This window comes from Nicotiana attenuata, chromosome 1 (genome assembly GCF_001879085.1).
Source record: "Nicotiana attenuata strain UT chromosome 1, NIATTr2, whole genome shotgun sequence".
Lineage (NCBI taxonomy): Eukaryota > Viridiplantae > Streptophyta > Magnoliopsida > Solanales > Solanaceae > Nicotiana > Nicotiana attenuata.
Genome location: NC_031989.1, coordinates 26,327,653 through 26,341,243, shown reverse-complemented (window position 1 = coordinate 26,341,243; position 13,591 = coordinate 26,327,653). Strand labels below are relative to the sequence as shown.

Below are 13,591 nucleotides of genomic sequence, written 5' to 3'. Positions count from 1 at the left end.
CCCCCCCCGTAATTCAGATCCTCTGTTTATGCTAGTTTTGCATCTGTGATAACTTTGGCTGTGTTCTTTTTTCCTGTGTGTTTCTTGATTTCTTCTGACCCAGTTTAAATCTCTGTTCAGGAATCAAAGGCTGCTCCAGCTGATTCTGATGTAAGCCTTTAAATTTTCTTTGAATTTGCTTCCTTTCCAATTCTCCTTATTTATGTCGTAGCATTCAATACCCTCCCCTTCAATCAGGAAGCTGAGTTCTTCCTTTATCTTGCCCTTACGGTGTGAACATGTTTTTCCAGGCCGAGGAAGATGATGATGCCGATGATGATTCTGATGATGCTGATGACAAGTCGGAGTCCAAGGATGATGAAGCGCATGTAAGAATTGTATCTTGTTTAAGTTCAAGCAGAGCTAGCAGCCGCACTTTTCTTCTTGTTCTTAATCTGACTGCGCATATATTCTCTTGAACCTGTTTTGCAGGATGAACTGTAAGGGCCAAGCATTTTGATTTAAGCTGACAAAGATGCTAGCAAGATGAGCTACGTGGCAGTTCTTACCCCTCACCCCCTCCCCCTTTTTTTCCCTTTCTATTAGTGAATTGTAGCCCCTTTCCATTTTTAGCAAAAAGACACAGATTTGAGGGTGGCTTATTGCTTTGATGTCATTGGGACTCGGCCAATAGGAAACATGTTTGATTTTGACTAGAATCTACTAAATAGTTTTGAAATTACACCAGCGTGAATTTTCCCCTCGTTTTCTATTCGACTGGCTCCTTGGCACTATTGTTGACCTTTCTGCTGCTGTTTTTTTATTGCCTGACTGAGAACCTTAAATCATTAATCATGTGTAACATAAATTAGCTTGAAAACTTTCCGAGCAACTCCAAATTCACAAGTAAAACAATATTGTATGACGCCATTGCAATTTAGCTTTCTGAGATTTTTTGGCCTCAGTGTATTCTATCCTGAAATAATGATGGTTATCTACCAGCGAGGAAAATGTCACTTACGAGTTAATTTGTGTGGTAGCCTTTGGTCTCCGATAAACTAGATACCATGAATTTCAGCCTTAAGCAATGAACGGTTAGCCCTAATAATATTGAGGTTATCATTTGAGTTTTGCTGTATCATCTTAAAACAAGTTAGTTGTCACAAAAATAATCAGAGAGCTTGCTTTTTTATTTAAAGATCATGTGATCAATAGCTTATATAGATTGGTCGACATGTAGTGATTGCTTGCTTGCCATCAGCAGCGGAATTTTCCTTCATCTTCCTTCCTCTTTCTTTCTCCTTTCCTCTAAATTCTGTATATTAACATCGATCACCTCAAGCAAGAGCGATGCTGTTGTTACAATTTTTTTTTTCCGTATGATCTAAAGGCTAAGGTAGCTATATACTAAAAATCATAAGATATATTTCATTCTAATGGGAAAAAACGTCGTTCAAAACTGTACTTTGGTAACGAGGTCATAGAACTGTTGAATATTTAAGGGTTTAGTCAAGTGAAAATCCATTCCAGCATCTTTAATAAGCAACTTCATCTTATCATCCATAGTATGGGCAGTCAATGCAATTATGGGAATGTGACTGCCATGCTTCTTCTCCTCCACTCGTATAAGCCTTGTTGCCTCATACCCACTCATAACCGGCATCTGCATTCACAAACATCTCAAACTATTTAAGTTGGAAAAAAATCCATAAACATAGTAATATTTACAATATTTATTTATAAAAATTAGTAAAGCGGAAAAGAGGTAAGTGTAGAATTGTCACCTCACAATCCATCAATATAAAATCATAGGTTTTGTTGGCATTATCATCACCTTCGTACATGCCATTTAAAGACTTGCAAACCTTATCACAGGCCTCTTTTCCATTCTCAGAAACATCAACATCTGCTCCTAATTTTTGAAGAGACTTGGAAGCATACATGCGCAATATGGGCTGATCATCAACCACCAAAACCTTCTTTCCTTTGAAGTCCTTGCTAGTACTACTCCTTTTGTTACAATCATTTATCACAATCTCCTCGAGTTGGCACTTAGGTAAGGCATCTGAATCCAATTCTTGGAATTCGATTTCTTGATCCATCTTAGTCCTATCATGCTGGATTGAAGTATTTCGATATTCAGATAGAAGCCTAAGCACTTCATATAAACGTTTGCCATGCAATGGCTTTTGAAAAACATAATCAAAAGGAGGAAGCGGTGGCTGGCTGCTACTGCTAACATGATCTTGCAACAACACAAACTTGCAACTAAGATTCTGCAAATCTTTCTTGAAGTTAACCACAGCTGAACTCAATTCTGAGAGAGGTCCTGCCTGAGAATCAATAATTATCATTATGAAGTTTGACGAGCCATTGGAATTAGACCTTTTGCAATGAGGGATGGCATGATCATGTGTGTCCTTTGTGCCTGAAGCCACTTCATTTGTATCACCAGCGGTTAAATTCAGATTTACCTCAAATTTCTCAAGGGAACTAGAGGAAAGGTCTAACTTTCTCTTTATTCTATCAAGCGTCTGAACAAGTTCGTTCATTTTACTCACCTCTGAAACTTTTATGTTCATTTTGCTAATCGCTCTGCTTAAAACTTTTCTCCTTTTTTCTTCAACTAGGAATAGGACAACATGATATCCCTCTGATCTAGATGGAGATGACCGAAATGGCAGTCCCAAGTGATGGTAAAGATAACTTCGAAGGCCATGATTTTGCGTATTGGTTTCTTGTTCCTCAGCTTCAACAACAGATACTGGAACACAGCTAGTCAGAAATATGTTGAATTGGAACCGAGTGCCTCTTTCTCCATCCTCTTTGTCAACAATCTTGATCTCTCCCCCCATTAGATGCACCTGTCGTATAACAACCAATGATTAATCTACGCCAAATTAACGGTAAACATAATCATATCTAGAGCTTTAAATTTATTTTTTGACATTTACATGGCCTCCTTTAGATGATGTGTTGTTCAATCATATACTCTACAATCAGAACCAAAGGGATTACAGCAGAACCGCTTGGATCTATTTACTCAAAGAATCTACTTTTCCAAGCATTGTTATTTCATTCCATAATAAAATTGTTGAAGGAAACCAAAAGAAAAAGCCATGTAAGATACTCACCATAGATTGAACAATGCCTAGTCCCAAGCCATAACCTTCTTCTCCATAAGTTGTTTCTTTCACCTGAACAAAGTTCTCAAAGACATGTTTTTGTTTATCTTTAGGAATCCCCACACCTGTGTCATCCACCTCAAATGTGAATTCCATGCAATTGGGATTCTTTTGAATTGCTGGAAATTCATTCAAAGTATTGCAGCAACACTTTTGCTTGGTGCACAATCTTGTCAAGCAGTTCAATGGACTGTGCCGATTACAAACAATAAGGGCGCTGTCTTTACTTGGTTTGCTCACAGAAACTTTGACGGAGATATGGCCTTCTGAGGTAAATTTGATAGCATTGGTAACCAAATTACTTACTATCTGCATAATTTTCACTTTGTCACCTTTCACTGAACGGAAGGTTGAAAGAGACCCATCACCAGGGTCAAGAACCAAATCCACTCCCTTTTCTATGGCTCTATGATAATGCAAATCAACTATGTTCTCAAGGAGTTCTGCCAGATCGAACTCTTCTACCTTGAGTGGCATTTTACCAGCTTCAATCTTGCTCGCATCCAGAACAGAATTTAGTATGCCTGAAACAATTTCAGCAAAATAGTTCTACAAATTATACCAGTGGTGACCATATATTGAAAGCTCTATATTTAGAACTTGGGCCAAGTCAAAGGTCAACAGTTAATTTAAATTCTAAGGTAGTTTTATCTAGTTACTAATCATCTTGGAGGAAAGCCAAACAAGTACCATTAATAATTACTACTTTTATCACATATTATTACTTGTTTTTTCATGACAAGTGGCTTTCGTTTTTGAGAGAAAGACGATGTTCATTGTTAAAGGTCAAGATGTATATAATCCATGAACTCTCCCTTATTACTTGCCAAAGTCCATACATCTAATTCACAACCATTACAAAAATTTGATTCCTCAAAAAATTGTCAATTTTAGCTCTGCCATTGCCAAATCTACAATTCTGCTGGCGTATACAGATTTATACTTCGTACAAGTCTTTATCAATATTTAACAGGCTTAAGTGCATCAATATCTTGAAAATGATCATCATTAAGTTAGGTGAGGTATAAGTGGCTTTCATTTTTACCCATAAAATTTGTTCGTGTGAGGGAAAAATAAAAATAAAAAACAAATAGAAATATAGCATATATAGGACATACCTAAAAGGCTTGTGGTTTCATTATTGATGAGCTGCAGGTTAGATGCAGTCTCAGAATCTGGGGATGCCTCATTCAGACAGTGGTTTATCAGACAAGTTATAATTCCAAAACCATTACGAATGTCATGACTTGCAGCAGCAAATGCGAGACTCTTTGTTATACTCTTCCTCTCTGCTTGATTAGTTGATTCCACTTGTTTGATCAGAGCAGCACACAAAAACATCTCTCTTTTTGCAGCTTTGAAGACTATGATAATGAAAGCACATAGCGAAACTACTACAATAACAAACAAGAACACAAGCAGCAAATATGCTTGCGCGCTTTGCTTAAGGACATTACTTCCCATTCCTTGAGCACTGAACGCCACAGTGTACACCTAAAAACAAAACAAGAGCAAATTAGTCTTTTGAAGGTTCATTTTTTATTGTTCTAGGCTACTTCAATAGTAATTTATTGATTATTCCATTTAAATTTTTGATTGATCGAAGTATTGTTTCGTTTAATCTTCAATCTCTCCAGTATTCTTCCATTTCAACAGTCAACTTGTCAGAAATGAATCAAATCAATCAATGATTGTACTTAATAGTCTAGAATGCGCGCTCCTTACAGAGAAAAAATGACTCAGTTTAGACAAATCTCGATATATATATCTTGAACAAAACACGTAACACAAGATACAGCATAGTAGCTAGGAGCGGATATTCTGCAGATCGAGATTTCACTAATTCAAAATGGTGACATATGCAGTAATTGATCAAGACATACCGATTCAAGTCCAGCTATTTCAATGACAGAGCAGTAGAAAACGAAATTATTCTCCTTGATTTTCACTTCAAATTGTCCCCTTTCTCCATTTACCAGCTTGCAAGATTGGTTGCCACTCAAATCTTCACGAGAACCATTCAAGTTCTTGAATTGCACAGAAACAGTACCATTATACACGATTATGCTGGTATGAGGAATCTTTGTGTCCACAATTACTTGACCATTGTTACTAGCCAGGTGAAAATCCGCACCGTAAAAATTTAAAGCGGAAAATCTGCCATCCACATATTGCACGGGAAATCCCACAGAGATCTTACCTCTTCCATCCATTGTCGCTGTATTGAAAAATAATTCCCTCTTAGCCTTGTTCAAACCAATGCTAATACAGGACTGAGATGCATACCCCATTGTTCCTTTTAAGGATTCTTTAGACCAACCTAGAGTCTCAACGCCAACTGTTTTTGTATCAACAACCACTGGTTGCCCATAAAGCATCCCGGTGTCACGATTCACTGGCTGACTATACCATACTGCAGATGAAGTATTGGAAAACACTGCAAAAGTTTGGTCCTCGTCGTGGCCTTCTTCAGTGTAAAAAGCGAGCATCAGCCTATCTTGTCCCATGTATGAGACTTGTGAAACGAATGGGATTGTTGAAAGTGACAAAAACAAAAGAGGTGCTACCTAAACATCAACAAACCAACAATACATGAGTTTTCTTGTCAACTGAAAGTTGTCCAAATGAGCAAGAAAAAATGTTGAACTAGTGCCAAGTTTCAACAATTGGTTCTCAGGTTATACTTTTGTACTCTAACTATTAGTATTCATTTGATTCATAAGTGTTGAACTATTTTTTGCCGGCAATCAACCTAGCGTAATCCCTTTTAATCTAGACCCTGAACTAGTAGCGAAATTAGGAACTCTAAAGGGGATTTAGAAAAATGTCAATATAGCTTTCTAACTGAGGGGATTCAGTTCAACCCCTAGCCATTGGGAGTGGTCATGTTTTACATACTCACAAATGTGGAGCCTATGTTGCACGGACACTCCAAAAATGCTGATGTGCTCTTGTTGGATCCTCCAAGAAATACACGACTTTTGGAGGATCCAACACACACCTGTCGCCATTTTTCAAAGAGTCCGAGCAACATAGGATGGAGCTGCTCTAACTATTCTTTAAATGGGTAGTCTCACATAAAACACGTAAATTTGCTGCAACCAACTCCATTTTAACACGTAGAGCTGATATTCTCTCCACTTGACAATGAACACTACTTGAAATAATTCCTGTAAACTACAAGGAACAAGTTCTTTCTTGCTACCTCATCAAACTTGCAAACTCTGGAATATATAAAAGCACCAAAAGGGAAAAAGGAAATTGTTAATTTACCTTAGTTTGGATTTCGGTGAAGGGTAACTGAGTTTCATTGAGAGATGAACTTAGACCTCTAGCCAAACTTGATGCTGAGTAATTTAGGGGAAGAAACATATTGGCAGTGTGTTCAATCTGTGAAAATGTTTTATTTCTCAATTGTTCTGATAGCATGTTCACATGGCGTTCACTCTGATTTTTCATCATAGACAACTTCATAAATATGTAAATTGCCACTCCCTGCAATGAAATTCAAGGGAAAAAATGATATTACTACAAATTATATTATCTTGTCAATTTCGAAGATTCAACAAACATATATTTTGACCAACTTTTCAAAACACTTCCTAACTATGTTACATTGCTAGAACTATTCCTAGTTGTTTATATAATCATCTGAAATCCACTAGCTCGACTAATTCTGATTCGCACCATAGAAAGCTCACTTTAGCAGCTCCCTACCAAAGGAAACTTCATTACCTGGACTCGAACTGATACATCTGATTAAGGGTTGAGTAACATTTATCATTCCATCACACCCCTTGTGATTATTTATTCGTAATTCTTTTAACCTAAAGTAATTAATATTGAGACCAAAAGAAAAAAGTAAAGACATACATTATTGAAAGGTACTTACAAGGAGAATGAGGAAGAAAACATGACGTAACACATTGCAGGAGTAAAGCTTCATCCGTTGCATAGTGTACTTCCGATGTCTTCAATCTCTCAATATGACAATCAATGCACAACGTACTCCCTAACATATACAAAATTTATTGCTCAACTTCTTATAACAATTGAGTGATAATTATAAACTATTCAACAACTAAATAAATAAGTTTATAACTGTATTGCATGTATTAGGATACTAGTATTGATGAATTGTTTACTTGATTCACAAAGACGAAACATATATAACCTACAAACAACAACAAATTCAGTGAGTGAGGTCTGAGTAGGGTAGTGTGTACTCAGCCTTACCCCTACCTTGTAAAGGTAGAAAGGGTGATTTCCGATAGACCCTCGGCTCAAGCAAAGCACGAAACATATATAATCTAATCCTACAAATACTTTTTTAAAATTCTAGTACTCTTTAGAGTCCATTAAGGCATTAACCAATACAAATTAAAGTCATTTTGATGCATTTAAAGATCAAACTAGTAAAAAGCAGGGTTTGAATAGGAGAATTAAGAAGAGATAAAAGGAAACAACTACAACAAGAAGTTTGAGCATTGGCTTACCCAAAGCAATGCCCCGTGAGGAAGAAGGACATAGAGACGTTAAGCTGAAACAGAAGAGTTTCTCCTTTTATTAATTTTGTATTATTATTTTTATTGTTATTTACTTGGTTTTTGGTTGGGGAAGATCACAGGCAATAAGAGTTCTAATTGACTAAAGATACCATGCAAATTTTATATCTTCTCATAGATAAGCAATAACTCTCTTGTGTGTATCCCAAATTATGTGGACTTTTTAGACTTTAGTTGTAACACTTACGAAGATAGAATTGTTATCATTACCATGAAAAATAATATTTTAACAGTGGAAGTTTGGCTTCGCTCTGGAAGGGAAATACTTATGTTCACTTTAATTTAATATATGTAGCCTTTTATTGATATACCCTTTTACTTTTATTTATTATTTAATCTCGTCTCCCATTATACTTTTTAGTCATATTTGTTCCTACCGTCTGCCAAAGTTCTAAATTTACCCCTCTTTTGATGAAATTTACACGTGGCACCCTCTGAATGAAATATCCATTTCCACTATTTTTTGTGTATAAATTTTTAATGAATCTTTTCATATTTTTGTCTATTTTGAACTTGTATAGTTTTTTCAACAGAATGGTAATTTTTGCGTGGAAACCCTTGTAAGAGAGAGAGAGAAACGGAGAGAGAGATAACTCGTTTGAACCCATTGTAGCATAAAAAGAACCCAATTTCTCTATTTTCTAACCACAAAAAAGAACCCAAATAAAGAGAAAGAGATAACTCGTTTGAACACATTGTAGCAGAAAAATGTTTGAAGAGTGGCTTAAGTTAGACTAATTGTGTTTTACTTGATATTCATTTTGTTTCAATTTATGTGAACTTATTTAAATTTTAGTCCATGCCAAAAAGAATTTACCCCTTTCCATATTTGAAAATAATTTACCATTATGCAATAATAAATATATGTGTCTCATTTTATATCACAAGTTCAAAACTTCTCTTTTTTTTTTCTCTTAAATTCGGTGTCAAGTCAAATAGATTCACATGAATTGAAACGGAGGGGAGGGAGTAATTGAACCAAGGCATTCCTTGCCAATATTAGTCATGCAAAAAAGGTTGCTCGAACAAAAAGGCAAATAAATTTGAAAAACAATCATACAATCACTCTGCAAGTTGAATCCAAAAGTACATAAATAAAGGTAAACAAGAAAAAGAAAAACTACAACAAAATCACAGAACCTGCCTATTTACATACACAAGCAAATTCAATAACGTACAAAATCTACTTGCTGCTGCCATTGGTTTTTGGCTTTTTCACTATTAAAACTGGACACTTGACATTCTGTGCACAGTGGTTGCTCACACTCCCAAGAAATGCCCTGTATTTAGATCAACATTAAAACCCTAGACACCATTACATAAGCAAGAAAAATGCATAATATATTATGAGAGTATTCTTCTTTCTACCTTTTTTTTGTTAAATTCACTGTGAAAATTGTTTGTTATTTTCCTTGTCATTAGATGTAATGAAAAATAATTCAGATAGTATCATGGTTCACTTGGTAAAATTTAGGAAGCGATGCAAATTTATCCGAAACTAAGCTAGCGTTTGGACATAGATTTGGATGAAACTTGAAAAAATAATTTTTTGAAAATGAGATGAAAATAATTTTTGAAATTTAAAATTGTGTTTGGACATGCATTTCACTTGAAAAGAGTTTGAAGTTTTGTGAATAGAAAACTTGAAAAATTACTCTAGAACTTTTTTTGGGATTTGAACATTTTATTTCAAAATCTTTCCAAAAAGATTAAAATAAAAAATTAATAAATATTTTAAAGTAAAATTTAAAAAAAATTCCCAAATTTTATGGCCAAACGCGAGCTAAGTCTTGGTAGCATTTCAGTGACTAAATTGGACAGCAATAATCATAATTTGAATTATGACTGTTACCAATTCCCATACTTAATAATCAAATAGTATAAGAATGAAGATTGGTTGCCAATCGTAATTGTTTAACCTTGTAACAAAACAAGTCTCTTTCCAAGCAGCTTTTGAATAACTTTAGGACCATAGAGCAATAAATCTTTACAATTTGTTTGATATCATCTTACTAAAATTTTAATTAAATTTTTTAACATAATGGGTGTATTTGGTACGAAAAGGGTAGAAAAAGTTGAAAAAGAGTTTTGGAAAATGTTTTCTATTCTTTTAATAGGGAAAACATTTTCCTCCTATTGGAAGAAAATGAGTTCACGAGCAAAATATTTTCCAAACCATTTAAGCCAACCAAACATGAAAAAATTGAAAAATATTTTTCTCATACCAAACACACCCAATATGCATAACTAATAAATTTCCAGGACTGTTTGCAACAGATTATGTTAACTACCAAACGAGAAAGTAATTAGTACTTCCTAATGTCTCATTTTATATTAGTCTTCTTTATAATTTGTTCTGAAAAGACCGACATTTTTTTAATATTAGGACACTAATTAATTCAATGTTTATGAGTTCTGACCATAACATTCTCGAAACACTTCTATTATGCTATACATATTTAGCTTATTTGTTGTTAAAGATTGTCATTTTTTCTCAAATTCAATATTAAGAACTAAAGCAATCACCAAGGAATGCAATGGGATGATGCAAACTTTAGGGTAATGAATTTTGAATATCAAATGGCTATAAGTGAAAAAAAGTACTACTCCCCGTTTGGTTGACTCGGCACGGAGTTTAAGAAAAAAAAAATCTTTATCAAGGTAAAATGAAGAGTTTAAAATTGAATTATTTCCATGTATGGTTTAAATTGAAATAGAGGTAAGCAGTAAAAAGCGTACCTCTTGATGACACCATAGCCACGGCTTCCCATGACGAGCATGTCGACATGTAACCTCTCCGCCGCCTGACAAATCACGTCCCGTGCATCACCGCGCTCCACTATCTTCTCCACCTTAACCTGAATACAACCCAACACAGACAAACATTACCTTTAAGTCTCCATATTGACCAATTTAACCTCATTTATCAGTAAATTTACAAAAAACTAACCCCATCCAAATCCTTGCAAAGTCGTTTCGCTTTCTCCATAACACACTGCGCTACATCATTGCCGTACCTCTCCATCGTCGCCAATATATCAGATGAAAACAAATACCCTGAGATTTTGAAAAATTTACCAAACCCGCCATTCAATTAATCAAATAATTAATTAATGATCATCAATTACCTAATGAATGAAATACTTAGTAAAGTTTACCTTCAGGGTTGTCTTTCTCACCTGTTCCATCCAAGGAAGAGTAAACAGCTCGAGGAGCTATGGAGTAGAGGAGGATAAGGGCATCATTGGTATTTCCTCCAGTGAATATGTTCTCTATACACCATGAAAGGGCGTAGGTGCTCTCCTCGCTCTCATCAACGGCCACCAAGATCTTCCGCGCCTTTGCTGCCACGTCAGCCATCCCAATATTTGACCGCACAAAGATGATTGATTGAAGAAATTTTGAGTGTCTTTGGACTTTTAGCTGAAAATGGAAAGTGAGGGAATCAATTGAAGATATTTATAGCGTTGTCAGTGTATGGGAGTATGTGGAATTGAAGGGGTTATCAGTGGAGGGCTGTAGCCGGTGGATTGAAAAACCTGTTGGCGGTTTGTGGGTTTGGGTGGGTCTTTGGTTTTGAGTTGATCACTTTGCCTATTTAAATTGATTGATGCTTTTGTCCTCTTTTGCCACTTTCCTTTGTGTCCCTGTTTTTCTTTTTTCTCTCTTTTACTTTCGCGTATTATTATCAGTTATTTTGTGTACACGATCCAAGGAAAAGGATCACAAAAGAATTGATGCGACATAGAAAAGGTTTTGTCTAGGAACTTTGTTTTTTTTACCGAAAAGTTTTAAGACCTTTTAGTTAAATTAATTTAATAAAGAGTGCTGCTATTCGGCCATACTCAGCGTGGCCCAACAATGACCATACTGGTGAAATACGAATAAAGCCCTTCATTTCACATTTGGATTAATGGCCATTTTTCCCTCCAAATTTAGTTAATAAATATTGATTATCCCAAAACATTGATCCCATAAATCATCATTCTCTCATGTATGAGAAGATAAAAGACCTTCGTATATATATACCTATACTATTCCGTATTTTTTTTAAATACAATTTATACGGATTGGAAGATCAGAAGTCTAGTATGTATACATAATATTCTTTTTTCATTTATACGGTATACCTTGTCATACCATACACTTATGTTAAGAGAGCTTTCATTAAACACATAATTCACCACCCTTCCCTTAACCTAAACATGAATGCTAACCTAGAAACTAGTTTGGACCCATTAAAGCCGAATGACAGCCTAGAAACTTTGGAGCAACTAAGGAATGCATTATACATATCATTGGGGTTGAATTCGGACGACAGTTTGATGAATGAAGATGAGTCGATCGACATTGATTCAGACGGCAACTTCAATGATGGAGAAAATCATGTTGACGATGTTGCTGCTGCTGATGATGATGGCGACCATTATTTAGAGGAAGAGGGAGAAGGTGTCACGACCCGGATTTTCCACCGCCGGGAGTCGTGATGGCGCCTACTATTAGGAGCTAGGCAAGCCAATTAATTATTAACCTTTTTGGCAACATCGACAATCCTAAGGCAATGAGACATTTAATATAAAAGCGGAAGTTTTAAATATAAATGAACTGAAAACAAGTGCGAAAAATCAATTACAACCTCTACCCAAGACTGGGGTCACTAACTCACGAACGTCTATAGAATACTAAAAACAGAGTCTGAATAAATTACAATACTGTTTGTTCCGGTTAGGGGTGTTCGTCGGTCGGTACGGTACGGTATTTAGACATTTCGGTTCAGTATTTTCGGTATTCGGTTTCTTAAAATCCCATACCAATACCGTACCTAATTAAATTCGGTATGGTTCGATTTTTGTCCTTTCGGTTTCGGCTTATTCGGTTCGGTAACTTCGGTTTATTCGGTTTGAATATTAACTTGTGCATAGAGCCATACACTCTAATATTCTTAATTAAAGTACTCAAAAATACAAAGCTGAAAATGTTTGTTGACAAAAATTTTGTCCAAAACTAGCAAATATCGGCCCAAATAGAGAAAATTATACATAAAAAAATATTTGATCATTAGAAATGTCTTGTTACTTGTTTAGAGTTAATTGATGAACTTTGAGAATAAAGGAAAGTAAAATTTTAGATTTTTTATATTTATGTTATAATTAATAATATGTGTTTTGTGTAATATAATATATTTCGGTACGGTATCGGTATTTCGGTATTTTATCTTAAAATACCAAATACCATACCTAATACCAATTTGTTTTAAAACTTAAACCAAATACCATACCAAATACCAAAATACCGTATACCAAATACCAAAATTTTCGATTTCGGTACGGTAATTCGGTATTTACCAAATTATGCCCAGCCCTAGTTCCGGTACAAGGACAACAAACGAAATAAGGATAGAAGAGACTCCGGGCCATGCGGACGTCAACAAGGCTACCTCGGGATCTCTGGACTGAAGTCAGCTCCCAAATGCTCCTACTGCTGCCCAAAAGTTGCTGCTCCGGTACTGTGATCTGTGCAAAAAGATGCACAGAGTGTAGCATCAGCACAACCGACCCCATGTGCTGGTAAGTGCCTAGCCTAACTCCGGCGAAGTAGTGACGAGGCTAGACCAGACTACCAGATAAACCTGTGCAGATATATATATACAAGTACAACAAAATAATAGCGGAAAGTAAGCAATTAAAGCTGGGAGGGGGGAACATGCTTATGGGGAAGCAGATAAAACAGAATATCAGGAATAACAAAAGAAACTACATCTGATTTCTTCTAACACAGAATAAAGGAAAACAAACCACTTTCACTTATTTCAATTTCCTCTCATTGCAGGCGTGCAACACGATCCCATTTCCTTACATCACG

General features: G+C 35.6%; 3 protein-coding genes across 4 annotated transcripts in view; 1 reads left to right on the top strand and 2 right to left on the bottom strand.

Moving 5' to 3' along the window:
- The window catches only part of LOC109222937 (calreticulin), a 3,876-nt gene extending 3,103 nt beyond the window's left edge, over positions 1 to 773 (top strand). The window contains exons 12-14 of the mRNA XM_019387223.1: positions 121 to 150; positions 291 to 368; positions 472 to 773. Of these exons, the coding sequence (XP_019242768.1) occupies positions 121 to 150; positions 291 to 368; positions 472 to 483 (120 nt within the window). The 3' untranslated portion in view covers positions 484 to 773. The remainder of the gene's footprint in view (positions 1 to 120; positions 151 to 290; positions 369 to 471) is intronic.
- On the bottom strand, positions 1,433 to 5,671 carry LOC109234202 (histidine kinase CKI1). Its single transcript, XM_019400088.1, has 5 exons — positions 5,048 to 5,671; positions 4,283 to 4,658; positions 3,114 to 3,688; positions 1,764 to 2,843; positions 1,433 to 1,642 (listed from the first exon to the last, which is right to left on the bottom strand). Exons 1-5 carry the CDS (start codon positions 5,669 to 5,671, stop codon positions 1,433 to 1,435), a joined length of 2,865 nt encoding a protein of 954 aa, XP_019255633.1.
- Positions 8,716 to 11,317, bottom strand: LOC109222919 (universal stress protein A-like protein). 2 transcript variants are annotated; one of them, XM_019387210.1, is made up of 4 exons: positions 10,888 to 11,317; positions 10,680 to 10,786; positions 10,469 to 10,587; positions 8,716 to 9,009 (listed from the first exon to the last, which is right to left on the bottom strand). In XM_019387210.1, exons 1-4 carry the CDS (start codon positions 11,087 to 11,089, stop codon positions 8,913 to 8,915), a joined length of 525 nt encoding a protein of 174 aa, XP_019242755.1. In that variant the 5' UTR covers positions 11,090 to 11,317; the 3' UTR covers positions 8,716 to 8,912. The 2 variants fall into 2 exon arrangements, with proteins under 2 accessions (XP_019242755.1, XP_019242762.1); XM_019387217.1 differs by having other exon boundaries at positions 10,909 to 11,316.